The 22,032-nt window shown below is 63.5% G+C and overlaps 1 protein-coding gene across 5 annotated transcripts in view; it reads right to left on the bottom strand.

Moving 5' to 3' along the window:
- Positions 1-1,492: 1,492 nt before the first annotated feature.
- Positions 1,493-22,032, bottom strand: part of PLXNB2 (plexin B2) — a 29,135-nt gene continuing 8,595 nt past the window's right edge. For 2 of the 5 annotated variants that reach the window (XM_040490472.1, XM_040490473.1), the window contains exons 2-37: positions 18,992-19,044; positions 14,037-15,123; positions 13,568-13,750; positions 13,349-13,477; positions 12,607-12,707; positions 12,371-12,497; positions 12,028-12,181; positions 11,339-11,453; positions 11,153-11,261; positions 10,970-11,071; positions 10,384-10,476; positions 10,035-10,116; positions 9,796-9,956; positions 9,531-9,679; positions 9,279-9,387; positions 8,944-9,080; positions 8,582-8,752; positions 7,977-8,106; positions 7,639-7,866; positions 7,357-7,533; positions 7,102-7,241; positions 6,900-7,000; positions 6,478-6,707; positions 6,172-6,353; positions 5,782-5,848; positions 5,503-5,649; positions 4,917-5,073; positions 4,669-4,769; positions 4,496-4,580; positions 4,192-4,346; positions 3,888-4,048; positions 3,660-3,807; positions 3,084-3,148; positions 2,868-2,943; positions 2,430-2,504; positions 1,493-2,345 (exon numbers count right to left, since the gene is read on the bottom strand). In XM_040490472.1, coding sequence (XP_040346406.1) covers positions 2,241-2,345; positions 2,430-2,504; positions 2,868-2,943; positions 3,084-3,148; positions 3,660-3,807; positions 3,888-4,048; positions 4,192-4,346; positions 4,496-4,580; positions 4,669-4,769; positions 4,917-5,073; positions 5,503-5,649; positions 5,782-5,848; positions 6,172-6,353; positions 6,478-6,707; positions 6,900-7,000; positions 7,102-7,241; positions 7,357-7,533; positions 7,639-7,866; positions 7,977-8,106; positions 8,582-8,752; positions 8,944-9,080; positions 9,279-9,387; positions 9,531-9,679; positions 9,796-9,956; positions 10,035-10,116; positions 10,384-10,476; positions 10,970-11,071; positions 11,153-11,261; positions 11,339-11,453; positions 12,028-12,181; positions 12,371-12,497; positions 12,607-12,707; positions 13,349-13,477; positions 13,568-13,750; positions 14,037-15,110 — 5,526 coding nt within the window. In that variant the 5' untranslated portion in view covers positions 15,111-15,123; positions 18,992-19,044 and the 3' untranslated portion in view covers positions 1,493-2,240. Of the gene's footprint in view, positions 2,346-2,429; positions 2,505-2,867; positions 2,944-3,083; positions 3,149-3,659; positions 3,808-3,887; positions 4,049-4,191; positions 4,347-4,495; positions 4,581-4,668; positions 4,770-4,916; positions 5,074-5,502; positions 5,650-5,781; positions 5,849-6,171; positions 6,354-6,477; positions 6,708-6,899; positions 7,001-7,101; positions 7,242-7,356; positions 7,534-7,638; positions 7,867-7,976; positions 8,107-8,581; positions 8,753-8,943; positions 9,081-9,278; positions 9,388-9,530; positions 9,680-9,795; positions 9,957-10,034; positions 10,117-10,383; positions 10,477-10,969; positions 11,072-11,152; positions 11,262-11,338; positions 11,454-12,027; positions 12,182-12,370; positions 12,498-12,606; positions 12,708-13,348; positions 13,478-13,567; positions 13,751-14,036; positions 15,124-18,430; positions 18,520-18,991; positions 19,045-22,032 lie in introns of those variants that run through there. The other 3 variants (XM_040490471.1, XM_040490475.1, XM_040490474.1) reach the window with 3 other exon arrangements.

Here is a 22,032-nt window from a genome sequence, read left to right as displayed (position 1 = left end):
GGCTGGCCTGCCCCCTGCCACCTTGCACCCCAACATCTATGCCTTCAACAGCCGCATGAAAGGACAGCCCCTGGACCTCTTCATACCCCATCTGTTGGACCTCGAGCCCTTCCTGTCTCTAACCTTCACAGAATGGGAAGGGGGTCCTCACACTGCAGACTGTAGTCTGTAGGGGGCAGTAGTGGCTTCTTAGGGGCAGTAGTGGCTTGTGGAGGTCCAGTCTGGAAGCCAGGCCTCCTTGTCCCAGGCACCCCCAGCCTAGCACTTCCAGACTCTGTTCCACCTGCTTCTGAACAGCTAGATCTCAGGGAAGAGGAAACCTCGTGTGGGTCGTAACAGTGTCATTTAGGGGTCCCTGGGGTAGGGGGTATCAGCGTTTGCCTAGTACGCTTCCCTGTAGGAGAGACCCACCCTCATTCCAAGTGCACAGGTAGCTCACGATCAAAGGCCTAGCCTATCCCCAGCCACCACGATGCCCCAAGTGGAGGAGACGCAGTCTGGGGCTGCCCATCAACAACGTCCCCGCTGTCTGGGGACACAGCCACATAGGCCGGGAAGCAGTTCAGACAAGATGGAACCCTGAGACACGTGAGCACCTGGGTCCAGCCAGATCTGAGGCGGGACCAGCAGCATGCCCTCATTTTGGAGCCACCGAATCCCCTTTCGGCTGCGCGGTATTCCTGGAGCACCAGGGCTCCCTCAGGGCAGCCCGTCTATGCCATTTACTGCTGTGTTCCCAGGGCCCAGGGGACCCTGTGTTCTGCACACGCTTGGGTGCTGATGCTCCGGGGCGGTGCATCTCATTGCTGCCGCCCTGCGTGCAACATGGGGGCCGGGAGCAACATGCTTCCTCCACCCCCAGAACCCTGGACCACCCCCTCCGTGAGGCATTGGCAGGGGGCACTACTCAGCCTTACTTTTGTCCTAAGTCATCCTGGGGCTGTTCTCGGGGCCAAGGAGCTGACCCTGGGGGACACAGGGCCCTCTCTCCCAGAGTCACCCAGTGTCTGGTGGGGTCTGCACACAGCAGTGACTTACTACCTGTATGCTGGCTGGACCCCCTCCTTAGAAGAGAGGATCATAGGTCCCTGACCTATCAGGGGCCCAGACAGTAGCCCCTGCCAGGCCCACGAGTGCCCCCCCCCCCAGGCCCAAGCAGGCTCAGCCCAAGGAAGGCAGGCAGGGGCATCCTGGCCACCAGATGGCGCCTGATCCACACTCCCCAGCCTGGAACCAATCCTTCCAGGATCACTTACTGGCCGTGGCGCCCAGCCCCTTTCTGTGCCCCAGGCCGCATCTCTCAGCCCTGGGGCAGCGGGGAGGGCAGGGCCTGGACTCAGCTCAACTCTCCCCTGCCCCCCCCCCCCGCCCCCACCAGAAAGCACCTGCTGGCCTGAGGGGAGACCCTCGGGCCAGTGTCCACAGGAGGAATGGGAGTGGAGAAGCAGGGACTGCAAATCTGCTGCAGCCACAGGAGGAACCCAGCCACGCAGCAGAGTGAAAAAGACAGGTGTATTTGATTTACAATGAACAAGATTTACAAAAGGGGGTAGGGGGCAGGGTGGTCCCGGTGGAGCTGCTGCCAGACCCCTCCGACCTGGGCAGGGCCTCCAGCACGGCCCAGTCTTCTGGGTCCCCTCTGGCCACCTGGGCCTCGACGTCTGACGTCCAGCTTGACCTTTGAGGTGGGGCCCAGGGCACGGAGTCCACCCGGAGTGCCAGCGCCCCGCAGGGCAGGCCACGTGAGGTCAGGAAGGCTTCGTACCGTTGTTCTCCTCCAGTCCCGGCGGGGCAGACAGACACAGTCTGGGCGCGAGGCCCCGCGGGCCACAGGCAAGCAGACCCCACCCGAAGAGGCCAAACCCAGGGGTCTGAGGTGGCTGCTGGTGTTCAGACAGGGGGTAGCTGAGGCCCCACTGCCCCCAGCGACCTGGCGCGGTGCCAGGGGCGTAAGGCACATTTGCGAATCGCGCGGGAGATGTGACACAGACAACACCTGATGCTGGTTCTGCGGGAGCTGGCGCTGGAGGGCGCACGGCACTATTGCTCAGGAGATAGATGCTACAGAGGCGGAGGTAGGGGCTCCCCCGCTGCACCCACACGCGGATGCCCGGGGCTCTTCCCCTGCTGGTGAAGGGTAAGGGCCTTACCGCTCGGCCTCGTTTCTCAGGGGCTGCCCGACGCCTGACACGGAGCATCACGCACCTGTGCCCAGAGTCAGTGGTGGCAGAGGCCAGAGGTCAGAGATCTGTGACTTTGTTCTCCAGCGCAGCCGCGATCTGCTGGAGGCGGAAAGCCAGCTGCATCTTCTGGGCGGCAGGGTCCTCCTCCAGGGCGTTGATGATCTGCAGGTGGGCCGCGTCAGACCACACGCCAGGGAAGGGGGCTGGCTGGGTGCCGGCCCCCACCCCTGGGAGGACACCCCTCACCTCGTCATAGTACTTCTGCGTGTACTGGTACAGCTGGTGCAGGGCCACGAGGGTGTTCAGCGAGTCTGTGTGTGCCTGGGGGGTTGGGGGGGGGGTTGTCGGAGAGGGGCTGTGTGACCCCGCAGGTAGGAGGCTGTCCCCGGTGGAGGAAAGGGCCGACGTGTAGCACCCCAAGCACACACACATGTAGGAGGGTTACAGGTACGTGGGATGGCCGCAGACAGACCTACGCTCTCACCCACAGACACACAGCAGTCAGGCCAGGTCAGCACGGCTCGCAAACCCCTTTCCTCGGGGCACACCCGGCCCCACCCTGCTTCTCCCTCCTGCAAGGGCAGTCTCCAGCGCCACTCAGCAGGGGGCTTTGGGGGAGGGGTGGGGTGCTCGGCCTGGATACGGTCAGTTGGCGCGCACACACCCTGCATCACCTTCTCTTACCCGAGAAATCTCCGCCAAGTGTGTGTTCATGTCCTGGTCGCTGACCTGCACCATCTGCCTGATCCCCTTGTAATAACTGTGGGAGAGCGGGCGTACGGTCAGGGAAGGGGTGGGGCAGCGGGTCCCAGTCACAGGCCGGAACCACCCCCAGGGGCCCCACTGGGTGGGGTCAAGGGTGGGTGCCCAGGGTCTAGCTGGGGGGACGGGAGCACTCACTCCTCCACCATCTTCTTGTAGGTGGAGATCTCCTTGGCGTAGAGGAGCTTGTTGCTGGGAGAGTCCTGTGGGGGGTCGGAGCCAAGAGATGCCGGAGTCGTGACAGAGCCGAGCTCGCCCCCACCCAGGACACCCACGGAACAGAGAACCGGAGGTGTGGTGTGTGGGGGACAGAGGCCCAACAGGGGAGGAGCGTCCAGTGCTTTGGGTACCCACGCGAGGGGAAGGCGGGGAGGGCCCAGGCTCTGCCCCAGCAGCCCCCCGCCCCTCCAGGGCAGCACGGGGGCGCAGACTGGTCCACGTTGACCTCCAGAGCCCACAGGCCGTGACCCAGGCCCTCTACCTCCCACAGCCCCAGTTACCGTGCACTTGCCTTTCTCATGAGTTCGGGCCCCAAATGTACAAACCAACACCCCAAACTTCCCGGCACATCCCAAACGGACCTCCTCACCCGCATCACACCATGGCTTCCCGGGGCCACCCCCCACCCCCCACTACTCGACCCGGACCCTACAGAACTCCAGGGCCACGACCTAAATCTCCCCACCCCCGAAACTGCCCTCAGGGTCCACTCACGCGGCTCAGCTTGTGCTCTGTGCGTGTGCAGGCGTCCATGAAGGTCTGAGCGATGACTGACAGGGAAGCGTCCACCACCTCATGAACATGCACGTCAAAGATGAAATGGGGGTTCTTGAGAATGTTCACCCAGAACCGCAGTGGTAGACTGAGGCAGAGCAACAGGGAGTGAGGGGCTGCCGAGACCCTGGAGCAGGGCAGGCAGCAGCAGGGTGGAGGAGCCCCCACCTGTTGGTCTTCCAGATGTGGATGGTGTCCTCATCCTTAATGTCATGTTTCTCGGCCTGCTCGTCCAGAAAGTCGAAGAAATACTTAACAGCGGGCGGCACCGCATGCCCAGGTGCCAGAACGCTCTGGAAGAAGTTGTCCACAAACTGCTGCAGCGTGCCCTGCGGGGTTGGGGCAGTGTGGGTGGGGGGGACTCAGCAAGGAGTGGGCGCTGGACCGTGTGACCGCCCCCCACGTTGCTCCGCCCACAGGCCCCACCCCCGGTGTGACCATCCACACGTTGCCCCGCCCCGGCAGCGCCCACCTTGACAGAGAGCAGGCGGGTCAAGTATATCTCGGTGATGGCCTTGGTGCGTTCCTTCTCCTTCACGCTGCCCCGCTTGGACTTGCCCTCGTCCACCTCCTCCGCTGGCCGCACCAGGTGCCACACACGGTTCTCCTCCTCCAGGAGGGCATGGCCTGTGGGGAGGTGGCACTGAAGGCCAAGACTGGAGCTCAGTAGCCCCCCGCCCCTCCAGGGCAGCACGGGGTGGGGGGGGTGGGGGGGCAGACTGGTCCACGTTGACCTCCAGAGCCCACAAGAGCACAGGCAAAAGGAAGGGACTCACGCTCTCCGGGCAGGTCCGGCTGGCTGTCCTCAGGCTGTTGGGAGACTCCCACCGTGGACAGAATGAGAGTGGCTCCATCCCGGACCTGGGGCATGCAGTCATGAGAGCGGGCCCCCGGCTCCCCACCGAGGCTGGGGATGCGGCCCTCCCCCTGCCCAGCCGCCAGCACTCACGTTGTAGTGCATCAGGGTGTTGACCCGCTTCCACCGGCCCTCCCGCTGAGAGGTCAGGTCCAGGTCTGACAGGATCTGGGCTGTGGACCCAGGACGCCACTCTGGGAGGACACGGCCCAGCTCCTGGAACCCAGCCACACCCCACCCGGCTCCCTCTTGCTGTCCCTCCACCCCACCTGCCCACCAGGGTCCCCAGGGCAGAACCCCGCCCCAGGGCACAGAGCTGGGTACACGAGGACCTTGCTCACCGAGGACCACGCTGTCAGCCTTAGGCCAACGAGAGCAAGGCTGCGTACGGTACACCTGATCGATGATCTTCTCCTTGACCTGGGAGATGGTGTCACAGTTGAGGACCTTTACCGGGACAGCATCGGCGCCTTCGTCCTGAACGATCACGCTCACCGTCTGCCGGGGGACGTGGGGTGAAGAGCCAGTGTGGGGGGCCTCTCTCTTGCCCACCGGTGTGGGAACAGCCTCGGGCACCCCCGTGGTCACACCCTCAGGTGCCCCTAGAGCGGCCTGACCTGGCCTTTCCTCACAAGCCCTGGCTCAGCAGGACAGAGAGCATCACTAGCCACGCGCCACCTCTCGTGTGCACATAGGCTCACCACCAGGCACACCTGGACGCCCCACACAGGGCTGCAGGGGACCCAGGTGCCCGGGAGGCAGGTGACTCGGGACACTCGGAGCCTCTCTGCAGGGACACCTTTGGGGCCCAACACCCACGGAGGGTGCACAACCCCCCCCTGAACTCAGGTGGGCCCGTGCGAGTCTGTGAATGGCATCCAGCGTCTGCTCCTGAGGCGGCCCAGGCCCCCCAGCCGCAGTGCTCACCAGGGGCGCATACTCCACATCATCCCCCAGCAGCCCCGTATCGTTGAGGGTGTATTTGGCCTTCTTCTGCACAGCGTCCACTGGCCCCTTCTCCACCTGATGCTTGATGGCCTTGAAAAGCTTATACAGGGGCTCGCCGGCACTGTCCTGGAGAGCAAAGGGCAGCTCAGCCACGGGTGAGACTGGAGATGCCCCCTGGGCAGGTGGATGTTTGGGGGGAGGTCGGGGAGAGCACCCCCTCACTCCTGCCCCGACCCTGGCCAGGCCGCTTAAACCCACCTTGAGGTACTGGTATAGGCAGATAGACATCCAATTGGACAGCATCCTTTCCACCACCGTCTCGGACCTGAGGGTACGAAGAGATGTTTCCTGAGGGTTCCCTTACTGCCCCAGGGCCCAGCCGGCTCCTCCAGGCACCCACACACCCCTATCCAGGCCCTGGGTACCTGACAGAAAGCCAGGGACGCCACCCCTGCCGTCCCTCCGCTCTCCCTACCTGCACTGGCTACATCTGCTGACAAACTGGATACTGGACTCAGCCGGTGCCACCCCACAACCTTCCACCTCCACCTCCCACCTGGCGCTCCCCCCCACACACCTGCGCAGCATCGGCTTGGGGTTCTTGGCCACCAGGTACTGGCCCACCTCCCGCCTCTCCCCCCCACACACCTGCGCAACATCAGCTTGGGGTTCTTGGCCACCACATACTGCTCCATGAGCTCCAGGAACAGTGTGCGCATGATGTCCGTGTAGTACTCCAGCTTCCCGTGCAGCGCCACCGTCAGCAGGGACGCGAAATAGACCTTGGCGCGGGCTGAGAACTCCCGCTGGCTCTCCAGGGTGTGGATGAACTGCGAGGGCCACCAGTCAGAGACCGCCTGAGCACTTTGGCCCTGGCACCCGCCAGCAGCCGAGGCTCCGGCTGTCCCCCTCTCCTCCCCACTGACACTGCCCTGCAGCCGTGGCCCCACTCACAGTGACCAGGAAGGACTTGCTGTTTAGCAGGTTGGAGAACTGGTAGAGGGCCTGCTCCACCACTGGGCGCCGTGACTCCGGGATGTCCAGCCTGCCCGTGATCATCACGTCCTTGTCGCCGTCCTTGGAGGGCAGGAAGAAGACTCGGTCGGTGTAGGTCTTGTAGTCCAGCACGGGGATGCCCGCCTCATGCACGTCGTTGGTCTGGTCCTCCATCTCGATCATCAGGTCTGGGGGCGGGGGGAGGGGGGGCACGGTGAGGCGTCCCGGCCACGAGCCGCGGGCCACCCTGCCCACCTCCGCCTCTCCGGATGCAGCCTCTTCCAAGGCCATCCTCCCTGGCCTTCCAGCCCCCAAGAGGTCTCGGCAGCGGGCTCCCAGGGCAGCCCGAGGATCCCGCCGCCCCTAGCAGACAGCCCTACCTGTGAACTCCTTCTTACAACGGTCCCGCACGCTCTCCTCCAGGCCCTCCAGCTGGGACTTGATCTTCTCGTACTCGCGCTCTGCCTGTTGGCTCTTCCTCCTGGGGGCACAGGGAGGTTCCTGGGACCTGGTGGCCCTGAGCCTATGTGTTGTGTTGGGTGTGTGGCCAGAGGGGCAGAGGCAGGAGTGGGCGGGGCTCACCAGTAGCAGTAGACGGACACGACGATGACGGCCACCATGGGCACGATGACCAGCGGCAGGATGAGGTTGAGTGGCACATCACTCACCCTCGTGTCATACTCCACACGGCCCAACACCCACTCTCGGGAGCCAAACTTCACCTGTATTGTGGACAGGTGTGGCTTCGCAAGGACCCGCGGCTGCCCAGCCTGCCCTCCTGCCCTCCCTCCGTCCCCACCCCTGGCCCAGCCCGGCACCCGGCCAACCCGCACGCACGATGAACTCAGGCAGGTTGTGTGTCGTGTCTCGCTTCTGCCGCCGCTTGGGCGGGGGCTGCACCTCAGGGGGCTCGCAGTACAGGTCCGTCTCGGTCAGCGTCTTCATGATGCAGCGCTCAGCGCCCACGAAGGCCTCGGCCTCGTGAAGCGTCATCGCCTTGTTCAGATTAGTGCCCTGGGGGTTGGTGGGGGGGCAGAGGTCACAGTCACCGAGAGGGCGTCAGGGCTGTGGAGTTGGGGCCCCCTCCCCCGCCGACCCCGGGCTGTGGCCAGTCCTCACCCGGGCATGGATGAGCTTGTTGACCTGCTTCTTGACACCCCCCGTGAAGTTCTCAAAAGTGGGGTCGGCCACGTATTCAAAGGCACCGGCCTCGGTCCTGAGCAAGGCGCGGTGCCCGTCCATCTGGATGAGCGCCGTGAGATTGTAGGCCTCGGGCTCCTCGGGGACCGCCGGTGACAGGAAGACCACTTTGGAGTCGTTGTGGAACATGTACTCCGTGCCCACAACCTGCAGGCCGAGGCCGGGCCGTCAGGCCACGTGGCACAGGCCCCATCCCTACCCTGCACTTCCCGGGGGCCCACGTCAGAGCCGAGTCCCCAGCCAGTACCGGGACTGACCGTCGTGGGCTGCAGAGGTCCGGCCTCCCGCCTCCGCCGCCAGGACTGCAAGGGCTCAGCGATGACCACCATGGCGAATCTCTGGATCAGGCTGAAGCCTTGCCCCGTGACGTTGATGCTACGGCCACCGCTGGGGACGGGAGGTGGGCAGTGCCTGAGTGGGCACAGCTCGGCGAGCCAGCTCTGGAGGGGGTGCCCTGCAAAGCTGTGCCCCCAGCAGCTCCCCCTCCCCTCTGGGGGGAGGGCAGGGCCCAGAGTCCCTGGACCCAGTGTGCAGTCGGTTACGGGTGCAGGTCTGTGTGAACGAGTGTTTGCTGCGAGGTTGAGCTCAGAGCACATGACCATGGGCACCGCCGCTGCCTGTCAGGAGCGGGGCGGGGTGGGGGGCCGTGGGGCCTGCCCCTCTGGGTTTCTAGGAGGAAGCTGATCTGGGGGCACCCAGACCAGCCCTAAGACATCCTCCGAAGCCTAAGTGGCGTAGAAAGCCTGGGAAGTAGCTGAAAGGGGTGGGGTGTGGTGTGTGTGTTGGTGGGGGGGGGTCCCATGGCTGGCAGTGGAAGCGGGGGGCACCATGACCCCTCAGGGAGGAGGGAGGGAGGCCACACCTGACGAAGCTTCGCAGCGGTTCAAAGGCCCGTAGCACTGGATTCTCGCGGTAGGTGAAGACAACACCAGGGCTGGGCACACGGGAGCCCCCGTAGTAAATCTCTAGGGGCAGCTCCCCCAGAGCTGCCTGCGGGCCAGTGACGCACTGCAGCTGGGCCCCAAACTGTGTCCTGGGGGTGGAAATTGCTGATCAGTGAACTCGGCTCCAGGACCAACCCCAGCCCCAGGCCAGTGGGGCAACGGGTCAGGCTGGCTCCATGGCCCTCTCCAGGGCAGACGCCAGGTCACAGCCAGAGAGCCCCAACCCCACCCCCAGGACCAGGGCAGACCACAGATTCACCAGCCTGCAGGTGACACCCACACTTTACAAGGGACGTCATTGAGGGTCACCCGCACGTCTTCCTCAGAGCCTGTGTCTAGGTGGGTGCCATTGATGGTCAGCGTGGTGCCGCCTGCCTGTGGCCCCTGCTTTGGTTCCACACTGAGGGGCTGGGGCTGCTACAAGAGTGACAGGTGCATTCGGGTCAGGGTTGGGGCGGTGGAGACCTGACTGTGCGTCAACTGTTGTCAGAGCTCTGCCCCACCCCGTGTCAACACGCAGCCCCCGACGGTCCAGAGGTCAGCAGCAACAGCCACGTCCCACTCACGTCTGTCCCAGACTGCAAGACCCACGCAGGTCCCAGGGCCAGGCGTTACCTGGTAGGTGAACAGGACGTGGGGCGGCGAATGACCAAGCTTCCCATTGACATCCACGACGACACCGGCCGTGATGGGCGTCTTTGCAGCGTCGATAGTGCACACGATCCTGGGAGAGTAACAGACGAGGTGGGACACTCTCGAGCCCCTCCCCACACGTCCGTGGCCGTGCAAGTCCCGTCCTCCTCCTCATCCACCTGGTCGCCTGGCCCCCCAGGCCAGGGCAGCACAGGCTTCAGGTCGTCCACTCACCGGGTGGACACAGAGTAGCGCTCTGGCTGAAAGACGCAGTTCTGCTCGGCCACGGTGATCCTCTTGACGTCATCCGCTCTGACCCCCAAATTGGACCCAAGGATAGTGATGCGAATGCCCCCGCCCAGCGGGCCCGTTTCAGGATGGATCTGGAATCGGCAGAGCCCAGCTTGACCCGGCAGCGGGGCCAGGCTGGCGTGCGCGGGGGCCGGGGCCAGGCTGGAGCTCCCCCCTCACCCCCTCCCCCGCAGGCACAAGGGCTCACCCTGGTGATGACGGGCGGCGGGCACTCGGAGGTGGCGTTGCTGCACAGAGCCTCGTACACGCACCTGCTCTGCCCGCCACACCACACGCACTTGTACACGGGGTCGGCGGCCAGGCACAGGCTGCAGTCGCTCCGGCCAAAGGAACAGTTGTAGAGAGTGACTGTGGGGACAGCAGCCGGTGGTCAGGGGGCTGCCCTGCCCCCCCCGGCCCCTCTAGCCCCAGCTGCCCGCTCCCTACCCTGGAGTTTGCTATCCACGTTCTTGCCGTAGGACTTGACGTACAGGTGCAAGGGCAGCGTCTCATTGGCATCATGGGACAGCTGGGGGAACACGCAGGGACAGGCTGCACTCCCTGAGCCCACCCAAACCCAAGGGTGACCACGAGGGCCCGTGTGGTCCCCTCACGGCCGAGAGGCAGCAGGAAGCTGGAGCCTCAGAGATACAAAGGGTCACTCTGATTGCACGGCGTCGGCAGGGACAGAGACACTCTAAGGCCACACACGAATGGCTGGCCACCCCCTGTGCACCCTCCACCCCCAGGGCCCTTCCTTGGAATCCAGCAGCCGGGCCCGCCTGGGGAGCCGCACCTTTGGTGTCCGAAAGAAGAAGGTTCCTGGTTCCTGTGTGCTCACCGGCTCCTCAAACTTGAGCAGGTCACTACCCACGTACAGAGAGGAACCCTGCAAGGCAGTCTGGTCAGGAACCCCAGACGGACCCCCCCGCCCTGCCCGCCCCTCCCTGAGCCCAGTGTTCATAGTGCTGGTGCCCTCTCTGTGCCCCACAACCAGCAGTTGGGCGCTCCCTGCCCCACTGAGCCCTCGGCTGCTCCCAACCACGGCCCTGCTCCCTTCTCACCAAGTGACACCCCAGCTCCCCAGCCACTCGGCACCTGAAACTCAAACCTCGCTGTCTCCTGCTCCTGCCTATGTTTCCAAGGCCCACAGGAATGTACCCCCATCCTACTGGACCTCTCCGCCTTCTTCTGTCCCCAAATATATGTAGAGTGCCTCCCTCACTGGCTGGGTCCTGAGCCAGGGGAGGCTCAAATGCAGACCAGGCACTTTGACTTTGGTTTTGCAGGAAAAGGGCTCTGAAGAAGCCCCGCAGACACTCTACCAGCCCCCATGGCCCCCGAAGGGCCCCCAGGCCAGCACCCCGCAAGCCCCCCTCCACCTTCACTGTGTCCAGGTTCTTGCCCTGGAAGGTCACATCCGTCTCGTGGTTCATGGGGATGACCAGCGGGCTGGGGTTCAGGAACTGGGGGCAGCTGTCCTCCTGGAGAGAACAGGGCTGGTCAGGTGCTGCCTGGCTGTGGCTGGGCCACCCAGCTCCCGCGAGGTGCTCACAGCGCCTCACCATGTGGGCAGGGACGATGCCAGCCTCGGGGTTGGGGGAGGCCTCCCGACACTCGTGGTAGCGCAGATCCCACTGGCAGGTCCAGCGGTTGCTTGAGCAGGAGATACACCTGGGGGAGAGGGTGGTGAGGGACGCGGGGCCCCCAGCAGAGGCGGGGCAGGCACACGGGGCCAGTGAGACACTCACGGCAGGTTCTCGGCCAGGCTCATGGCCTCCCGGCAGTCATAGAAGGGATACAGGTGAGAGGTGAGGAAGATGCTGCCGCGTCTGAAGAGCAGTTGGATGTTTACGGCCACGTGGTCTGTGGATGGCACCCGAGGACGGCATCAGGCAGGGGCCTCAGAGCTCTGGGCCCGGCTGGCACGGTGGGGGCGTGGCGGCCCAGCCAGAAACAGAGGCCGAGGGAGGAGATCCCAGCCTGTGAGCCGGGGGGGGGGGGGCCTTGCAGGGGCTGCCCCACTGACGTCGTTTGGGCTCAGCCAGGCCTGCCAGCGTTATCGGATCTCGGCTCCTGGGCCAGCTCCCGGGGCTGGGTCCAAGTTGCTCCCCAGGGGCCTGTGCTGCTGAACCCTCTCTCTGTCCCAACAGGCACTGAGGGCCAGGTTCCTGGCCGACGTCTGGGTCCCTGACATGTCACCGTGTGGCCCCCGCCTTCACTAGCAAGCCATCCTCCGCTGGCCCACACTCAGAGCCCTGCAGCGGGGAGTGGGGGCCGACAGTGCGTGGTCCCCGCGCACACGGCTCAGGAAGCCCAGAATCAGAACTGCAAGCCTCCCTCTCCATCCTGCACCCCTGGGACTGCAGGCCCCCGTGACCCCACGGCACGCAGAAGGGAGAGTGAAGTGCCCACTCTAGTCACCGGACGGGGGCCTCACCTTGGCCAGGCGGCGTGCCAGGAATGCTACTCGGGGAGTTGCATATGACGGCGTCGCCTTCCACACGGGCCGGGTGTGGTGGTGAGTCACCAAAGAGACACAGCAGTTCATCGTCCTCACTCAGGGCCGGGAGGGGGCTGACAGACAGCTGCACCTGGGGAAAGGGCGTGGGCTCACACCAGGACCCCTCCGCCCGCCCAGCCGTGGGGCACCACGGCCCTGTCCTCAGGCGGGAGTACGGTAATACCAGGCTGGCTCTTCATGTTGTCCCCAAGAGCCCCCAGGCCAGTGGAAGCCCCACCTCTGCCCAACACCTACCCCCTATCCCACCCCTACCATGTACCTCGCCCTGGGCCCGGCGGCTCATGTTCTGTGGCTGAGCCCCAGTGATGGCTACGCAGGACTCGTCACGGCTCCACAGCCAGTGGCCGTGCTCCTCAGCCCGTGGGCACTCAGCCCTCCTGGTGCATCTACAGGGACGGGGGCGGGGGGGGGGGGAGGGCCTCAGTCCTGGCACCAGCCAGCCACACCCCATGCCCCCAGCGCAGGGCTGAGACTCCTGGTCTCCCGGGCACTCACTGGCCCTCGACGACACACCAGCCGCAGTAGGGGTCCTGGGAGCTGTGGCACTGTGTGCAGGTCGTGTAGCTCAGACACTCCTGCACGGGAAGCCGGAACACCTGGGCCAGCAGGGCAGTGAGGGGGACTACTGCAGTCACAGGTGACCGGCCAGCAGCCACAAGCACCTGTCTCTTGGGCCCTGGACTTTTCTGGGACCACAGGCTTGATCCCACCCTTATCTTTGAGCCTAGAAGCCTGATACTAACTCAAGGCTCACCGACAAGCGTCCAGGAACAGCTGCCCTCCAGACTCTGAATGACCCTGTCCAGTGGCTACAGCTGGCCCAGGTGATGCAGAGTCCAGGAAACCAGGGGGATCCAAGCTACGGAGCCTCCCTATGCCAGTTCAGGCCCTTTAACTCCGCACCCCGAGAGAGGCACCTGGCCAACCTCGGTGCTCCCGAAGGGCTCTTCTTATACTGCGGGCCTGGCCCATGTTCCCTGCCGCCCAAGTTCACAGGGCTGCACGGGGTCCCTTGCCACCCTGCCCACCCTTGGAGGAGGCCCACTCAGAGCACCAACTTGTCCCTTCCATCAGAATGGGGCCAGGGCAGGGCCGCAGACAGGGAAGGCACCGGAGAGACACGGGATCAGGATGCTGCCAGGAGCCCTTCCCGCCCCCCTCTGCACCTCCCTCCACAACGCCTGTCCCAAGGGCCCGGACCAGCAAGGGCCCTTCCCTAGGGGCTCCACAGGCCCACCTTGTCCTGGGTCAGAGCGTAAAGACTGGCCAGGTCTGCAGACAGCACCAGGTCCCGCTGGATCCTCTTATTGATCTCCACGAGAATGGAGCCGTACTCCGCGGAGCTGCCGTCCGGGGCAAGGTACACCTGTGGGCACGAGGGCAGGTGCATGAAGATGGGGGGCCGTGTGCAGACGGCCCCCGCCAGAAGCTGCCCTACCCCAGCCCCAGGCCCCACCTTGAGGACCCGGCCATCTGAGGTGCCCAGGAAGGCAACAGTGTGGCCGTTCTCCGCGGTCACCATCACGGCTGTCAGGTTCAGGCCTCCACGCTGCAGCACGGCTGTGGCTGTGAGTCCGTCTCTGCTGCCCAGCGGGTAAGGCAGGTGCTCAGAGCCACACGGGAAGCTCTCACTGGCGCCCTGTGGACCACAGCGTCAGCGCTGGGCACAGACCCCCTCGCGCTGGAGGCCTCTCCCTGCGAGGGCTCCCCGCACATGTGGCCCCCCCCCCCCCCCCCCCCCAGGAACAAGCGCCATGCCAGCAGGGACGTGTCACTGCCGCACGCCCCTGACACCCAGTACGGGCCTGGCAGGGGACGGAGCGAGTGATCAGACACGTGGAAGAAAAAGGCAGCACCCGACCAGAGCGATGCCTCGCACCCTCATGAGCTGGCGGGACACGAACACACCGACAAGCCCCACATACCAGCCCGTGGCCTCCACACTGGATCTCGCCGTGGAAGGGCTTGTAGAAGGTGTCACGGCCCGCCTCCCGGGTGCCCGTGTAGCAGGCGTTGCGGCTGGCCTCCATCTTGGCGTGCACCTCGTCCAGGGGGAACAGGCAGAGGCCTGCACGGGGTCCCCCGCCGCTCCGGCCGTCCCTGCTGAAGACCGCGTACAGCACTCTGCCGGCGCTCGGCACACCCACGGAGGCCGCCAAGCAGGTGCCGAAGGCCGGGGCCTGGGGGTCGGCGGGGTCAAGGCACCGCAGGTCTGTCTCCAGGTAGGAGTAGTAGAAGGGGTCTTGCTTGCACATGCGCGCCAGCAGCGTGCGGTTGCGGGGCGGGTGCTTGTCCTGCTGGTTGAAGACGAAGAAAACGTAGAGGCCGTCCTCGAAGGCGGCCACGAACTGCTGCGTGTTGGTGGACAGGTAGCCGGCCTTGTAGGTGGCGTGGTCGGTGTAGGCCTCGAAGGCCTCCCTGCCCTCGGTCCGGTCCAGCAGGCGGGTGCTCACGATGATGCCGTTGTCATGGGGCCCGTTGCCCTTGCCCACGAACAGGACCCTCTCGCCACCGGGGCTCGTGGCACTCACCAGCCCCACCGTGGCCACGCTCTCGTCGTTGCTGGCCACGAAGGACTTCTCGCCGCTACCATCCTCGTAGAAGAGACGCACAGAGATGTTGCTCAGAGCACGCAGGGCGCAGATGCCCTTGAAGAGGCTGCCGCACTCGATGAGGCGCTTCCCGGGAGGGTCGAGCAGCAGCAGCTGGTTGACGTTGTCGGTCAGCACGGCCTCGTGGCACTGGCTCGCCTCGATGGGGGGCGTACACTTCTTGTTGTCCAGGGCCGGGCCCGTGGCCGCCTGCTGCTCCAGCTGGAGTCTGGCACTCAGCTGGTAGAGCGCGTTCACCGCCCCCACGTACACCACGCCCGAGGCCTCGTCCACAACCAGGTGGTTCAGCTCCGTCTCGCTTCGGAAGAAGTCCAGCTTCCGGGGCCGCAGGCCCGCACTTGTGCCCACGAGGCCCAGGAGGGCCAGGGCCCAGAGCTGCAGAGACATCGCCCCCGGCACCCTGTGGGAAGAGACAAGGGTCAGGGGAGCCCCAGCCCGGAGGATCCACCTGCGCACAGGAAGGCCCCGCTTCACGGGCCCCTCCAGACCCCGCCCGAGTAAGCGGAACACAGGCCAGAGAGAGTCAGGGCTGTGCAGCATACCCCGAGAGCGCCCGGTCGCTTCTCTGCCTTCCGTGTGTCTGGGCAGGCACGCCCGCCCGCCTCCTCTCAAAGAGTTTCCCCTATAACGCAAACTAACGAGCAGGGTCTAGCCACCAGCACTGTGTGCTACGGGCAGGGTGAGGCAGCCCCTGCACGACTGTGCCCCGACCTCCACCTCCAGGTTCTCAAAGCACCCCCTGCAGGAAGTCTCTCAGGCCCTCACGCACGTGCCCTCCCCCAACCCGAGGACCCCAGAGCTCCAGGCCACGAGCCCTGCCAAGTGCTGCACACGGGCATCTGACAGCAAATAAGGAGAAAAGGAGCTGGAACCAGCTGTGATCAATGAAGGCACACACTTTTTTTTAAGTTTATTGTTTTTTCAGTCATCTCTACACCCAGCGTGAGGCTCAAATACACACAGACCGAGTCGCGCGGTCTTCCGAATGAGCCAGCCTGGCACACGCTTATCCGCATTTGCCCACGCCGGCCTCCCCACCCACCTCCTCTCCAGAACCAGCAGAGGCGCCAGCCACACTCCACCTACCCTGCCCATGCCCTCCCGGGGACAGACACACTCAGAGACCCTGGGACGAGTTTCCAGACACCACCAGCTCTCCGAGGTGGGGACACTCGGAGGCGGCAGTGGGGTGTGTGCTGCCCTCACGGCCAGGGCAGGCCGAGTCGGTGCGCAGGTGTCTCTGAGCACGTTCCTGCACGTACACAGGCCTGTGCCCCCGTCCACGTGTAGAAGTGTCCCCAGATTAGGGGACCTAGAACGCACATGGTTCTCCCTCCCCACCTCAGGGACACAGGGATCTCGGGGAAACTCAAGCCCCTCTGCCTCTAGGCCTCTTCCATGTTGGGAGAGTCCCATATGCCCCACCCTGGAGACCCTGCTCTACCCTGGTCCGAATCCCCTGTACCATCCTCTGCCGGCTCCCTCACAAACTGCCCTCTCTGGATGCATGCTGGAGCCCTTGGCCTCGAATCCACTGGAACCTTCCCTGAGGGCACCTGTGCCTGGCATGACATTTAGAGCAGTCCTGCCCATGCCACATGCGTTGAGTGGAGCCAGACCCAGACGGCGGAAGGCAATGAGGGGCCCAGGCCCCCCGTCTCCCAGACGCCCATACAGCCTACTCCTGCTGTCTGGTGTCCCAGACACCGTACCGCCTACCCCTGCATGAGGGGCCCAGTCTACCCCTGCACAGGCAAAGGTGGCTGCTCTTACGCAACACACACCTGGATATGCTGGTACTCCTCTGAGAAACGATGACTTTTCCAACACCCTGACTTGCCCTGTGTCCTGTCCATCTCTTCCAAGAAGGCAGAAAGGGATCTGCTCTGGTCCTTGGCCAGGGGAGACATGGCTCTGGAGCACTGACTTTGCGCAAAGCTGTGCTTACTAGAATAAGTTGGCTTTTTCGCACGGAACCCGTGATTCTTCCATCAAGCTAACTTCCTTCCCTGCTTGGGCCACTAGGAAAACCCTGACCAGGCTGTGGCTGCTCTCCATCCCCCCTGCAACCCTCTGTTCTGAGTAACCGCAGCCTTCCTCAAACGTCTTGAGGAAGTAAAACCAAGAAGCAACCGACTGACAAAACCGTCACTCCCTCAGAATCACTGCAAGGCTTGGGAAGACACCACCTCTCTGGGGCAGTCAATGCCTCTGAGAACCCCCACCTAGTGCTGGCAAGGGAGGTTCTCGCCTGGCCCCTGGCGACCCCAGATGCCCTCCTCACCAGCCACCGGAAGAGAAAACACCCACAGGTGAGCTGGAGGGGGTCCACAGGGGGAGACTGCAGGGACTTAGGAACCGGCCCCTGGTTGCTGGGGGCAGAAGGCTGGGTAGTACCAGGGAGAGGTGAAGGTGGTCCAGGGCAGGGCTGTAGAAGAGCCAGGGTGACCCCTGATAAGGGTAGCTAGATTGGGGAGACTTTAGTCAGTTAGGATGTCACAAGACCCTGAGGTCATCCCACTGAATGGCAGGGGGTCCCCCCCCATCACAGACTCCTCTCTGGTCTCAGCTGCCCATCTGTGGGGAGAGGAGATCAGGGTTTGGGAGATGCCCCGGACTCTGAGACCACACAGACCCAGGCGCACCAAGAGGCCCTGAACGCTTGGGCACCAGCTGGCATGGTCACTGCCGCTGGTCCCTCTCTCCCTCCCTCCCTCCCTCCCTCCCCGGGAAGGAAAGGGCCTGGGCTGGAGGACCCGCCCCCTCGCCCCTCCCCCGCCCCCACGCTTAGGGCCCAGTCTGGGCTCAAAGTCCACTCAGTGGCGCCGGCTAGGGCGCGGGCCAGGGTGAGGGCCAGGGCCAGGGCGAGGGTGAGGGCGAGGGCGAGGGCGGACTTCCTAGCCCCTCAGTCTCGTTGCCAGGCTGGCCCTCCCCCACCTGGCTCCCTGCTCACCCGGAGTCCCGGAGCCGCCGCTGCGACCCCAGCCCCCTGGCCCCGCTTGGCTCCCACCCGCCGCCTGCCGGAGCCCGGAATGAATGGAATGTTCCCGGGGCCCAGGGAGGGACTGCGGGCGGGCGGGGGTGGGGCGTGGGGGCGGGCCCGGAGCCCAGGCCACCCTGGCAGCAGTCCGGATGGATCGCCCCACGTGGACCCAAGGAGCCCAGGGCCCCTCTACTGGTCTGGACCAGGGCTTGAACACTTAGCTGACCAAGTGGGGGAGCTCTGGGGCACCCCTGTTGTAAAAAAGCTTGACTCAAACCCCAGCCCCTCCCTCAGCCCTGCTAATTCACAGCCTTGGGGGGACCCATGAGGCAGAGGGGTCACAGTGCACAAAAAGAATGCTCCGGTCTCTCTCCGGTTCACATCCATTTGACTAGTCCATTAGGGCAGGAGCCCAGCCCTGCCCTCTGCCCCAGGGCCCTGCCAGGTCTGGGACACCGTACCTGCTCAGTAGCACTGTGAGTCACCAAGGAGAGCTGGGCCAGACCCAGGCTCCCTGCCCCAGGACCCCTCTGGGTGGTGGGCAAAGTGAGGCTTAAATCCCAGGGCTGCAAACTTACCCCCCACCCATACCAAGCCCAGGTCACCTGGGGTGGTAGGAGGGACTTGGGTCACACTCCAGAGGCCGTAGCTCCCCTCCACTTCCCGGCCAAACAAAGCCTCAGGTGACCTGACAGGCCAGGTCCCGGAGCAAAGGGTGACCCACCTGACCAGGGAGCTCAGGCCACTGTTGAGGAGGCGCCAGGCACAGCCAGCAAAGCTTCCTGTGGCTAGTGTTCCTGGAACGGGCGCTTCCTGTTTTGCAGAGAGCCCCAGGACCCCTGGCTCACCGGGGCTGCCGGGGATTTCCTCAAGGGCATCAGACGGCCTCCTTCCTGGCTAGGGTCCAGAGGTGCACTTCCAAAAAGTTGCACAAACTCCGGCCTGTTGTTGGCCCAGAAAATGTCTGGACGGGCACTCCTCCCCCAAGCCCAAATTCCCAGCCTTAGTGTTCAGAACCCAGCCCCCTGCCAGTCTCACTGAAGAGCCCACCCTCCCAAGGAAAGCTTGATCTCAGAGAACTGGGGCGGGGTGGGGGTGGGGGTGGGGGTTATGTGTGCTGGCAGTGGCCCCCACGGGCAGGACACTTGGGTCTGCGCAGAGGTGTGCACACTGGGCTCAGCCAGACCGGGGCCTCAAGGTCACCCCCCCACACCCCGCCCCGTGGTCAGTAGAAAGCGCGTCTAACCCCATTGCCTTCCCCAGGTGGGGCCCAGCCCCCACTCACCGAGGCTCCCGTAGTCCAGCTCAGTGTCTGCTCTGGGCCAGCATCAAGATTCTCTAGGAAGCAAAGGAGCAACAGTGGTCTCACCACAAGCCTGGCCCGGCTGCACCAGTTTCCTCTGCTCCGTGTCTGGGGGGCGGGGAGCGGCTCAAGGGGTCCCATCTGGCCCTTGCTATCCTGGCGCAGGAGACCCCCAACCTTCTCTGCTTCCTCCACCCTGCTCCCAGCACACCCGGCCCTCAGATGCCAGCCTCCAGGCCCCCAGTGCATAAACACCCATTTGGTCGTCCCAGAATACAAGCCTGACACATCCCTCTCTCTGTTCAAAAGAAGCCGGGGAAAACAGGGGCAGGGAACAGCTTTCTGTCGTTATAAGTCTGTCGGTATCGTCTGCCTTTTTTTTTTTTTTTTTTTGCCTTTTTAAAACTAGGTACGTATATTACCTTGATTAAAATATAAATTACTTTCTGAAAAATGAGCATACCCACTTACTACGAATTAGTAGAATACAAATTCTACTTACTAGCTGTGTGACTTTGGTCAATTACTTCCCTTTGCCTCATTTCCTCACCTGTAAAATGGAGTCACAGTGAACTCCCCCGGGAGTTTGTAAGGGCCAAATGATTCATTCATGAAAACCCTGGGCAGACCAGTTACACTGTAGCACTCAGCAGTGCTACTGCCTCCTACCACCTTGGATAAATAGCCACGTGTGTCCAAGGGGGAGACATGTTCAAGGATACTTCTCAGCATGGTTGATTACCAAGAAAATGTGGCAACCACCCAGCATCCAACCAGAGGACCCCCAAAAAACAACCATGCCGACGCACATGGGTGGTCCATGCTGAATCCCACGGAGCCCAGACAGGACAGTGATGGCTGTGGCACAGGACTCCAGGTGCCTTCATGGGTGTGTATACGGGTGTGGGGTTAACTGCTGAGTTCTAGAAGCCTTCGTTCAAACTGAAAATAGGGGCACCTGGGTGGCTCTGTCGGTCAAGCATCCAACTCTTGGTTTCAACTCAGATCATGATCTCCTGGTTCGTGGGACTGAGCCCCATATCAGGCTCCTCACTGACAGCACAGAGCCTGCTTGGGATTCTCTCCCCCTCTCTCTCTCAAAATAAATAAATAAACTTAAAAAAGAAACCTGAAAACAGTAGTAAGGCCTGGGGGCAGGAAGGAGGGAATTGGGATAGCAAAGTAACTTCCTTTGCCAATTTTTGAAAAAATTTTACAAGAATATATTTGCATATCGTCTAAATAAAAAGAGGTATGTACCTAATAATAATGAGTGCCGCCCCCCAGCTCACCCCCCGCAGTTCCACTCTGCCTTAGGATATGGCTTTCTGGGTCAACCGTCTCTCCTGGCCCCCCCCCCCCAATCCAAGGTTCAGCCACTCCTGCTTGGCCCTTTGGCTCCCAAACTGGCTGCCCCCCTCCCCCAGCACTGTGCCTTCAGCACCTGCTCCATAAGGACCAGCCCCCCCCCCCCCATCCACCTGCATCCTGGAGGGCAAGACCCAGGGCGGGACCTATGGGCTGCAGGTGCTTGGGCAGAGGGTCCCCCAGCCCCTGGCTGAGGGGCTCGGGGCTCTGGGCACAGGGATGAGGGATGTGCTTTTGCCACAGGCCCTAAAGGCAGCCTTTGTGTAAGGAGCAAAGGCCACTCCACAGACCAATGTAGGGGCCAAACCACAGGGCGTCAGCACCATGCAGTCTCATGAGAAAGCTGGGGCGAGCCTGGACCGGAGGCCGTGGTCGGCACAGGTGCAAACCACACTGGGGCCCACAGCACACAGACTGCAGTTCATGCCGACCTGCCACCTTGAAGGGACAGCAGGCCAGCCTCCAGGTGCCCCATGCCTGTTCCCTCCCCTAGCACGGTATGCCCTGGAGTCCCCGGCCCCCAAGCAGGGTGTGTGTGCATGTGTGTGTGTGTGTGTGTCTGTCTGTGTGCTGCAGGCAAAGCCAAGGGAGGCTGGTCTCTCCCAAGGGACACCTTCTTCCTGGGCCCGCACAGGCACACAACCCCCTCCAGAGCCCTGTCCCGAGTGACCCACTGATGATGCTGGGTCTTCCTCTCACACCGGCCCAGAGGCAACCCAGTGACTTCTCCCCCCAACATCCGGCTCCTCCAGCCAAAACTTCTTGCACAATGAAACCTGGACCCCTCGCCTTCCTCAGACACCCGGGCCTGGGGCCCATCCTAACTCGAGGTCAGCTCTCTCGACTACCCAATCCTGCTCCAGTCTCTTCCATCCACTCTTCCATCCACTCTTCTTGTCCATCCTTCCCCCAAAGCCTCCTGCTCTCAGGAGGGAGCACCCACGGGCCACTGAGGCTGTGGCCAGCCCTCCACCACAGTCACACATGCCAAACACTGCTGCACAGAGGGGCCTCAAGGGCAGAACTCTGGAGCCAGACTTTTGGGTTCAAACCCCAGCTCTGTCGATTTCCGCTTAGGTTCTGTGGGTTCACAAAGCCACACGGTGCCTCAGTGTCCCCATGTGGAATGGGAGTAATAATAGCATCAATCTCCGTGAGCTGCCACGAAGTGTAACCATGTTCACGTGTGGAAATCCTCACGTGTGTGTGTACAGCGAAGGGGGCTGAGGTCACCCTGTCCCTGCTCTGCTGTCCCACACCCCACCCAGAAAACTCCTACCCCTCCCTCAGAGTCTTGAGACACCCACCCTGACCCTGCAGGTCACTCACTCATCCCTAAGGTCTATGGGTCTCCATTGATGGGCCTTCCCTGAGCAAATCTGAGCACAGGAGCTGGCCAGGTAGGCACCTGTGGGCCTGAGCCCAGGGAACCGGGCAGGCGGAGGCATCCCAGAGTGGCGGGCTGAAAACACAGATGCCCTGCAGGGGCAGGAGACAGGCGCTGCCCAGGGAGCCCCCACCTGTCCTCCACACCTCAGCCTGAGCGGGAAGCAGTGGTCCCCTCCCAGATGGGTCCCTGTACTGTCTGTCTTCAGGCTCCAGCTTCCTCTAACCCAGGGCCACCAGGCCCCCGGCAGGGACAGAAATGCACCCCC

Source organism: Herpailurus yagouaroundi, unplaced genomic scaffold (genome assembly GCF_014898765.1).
Source record: "Herpailurus yagouaroundi ecotype Mexico unplaced genomic scaffold, PumYag 182, whole genome shotgun sequence".
Lineage (NCBI taxonomy): Eukaryota > Metazoa > Chordata > Mammalia > Carnivora > Felidae > Herpailurus > Herpailurus yagouaroundi.
This window is presented reverse-complemented; position numbering and strand designations above follow the sequence as displayed.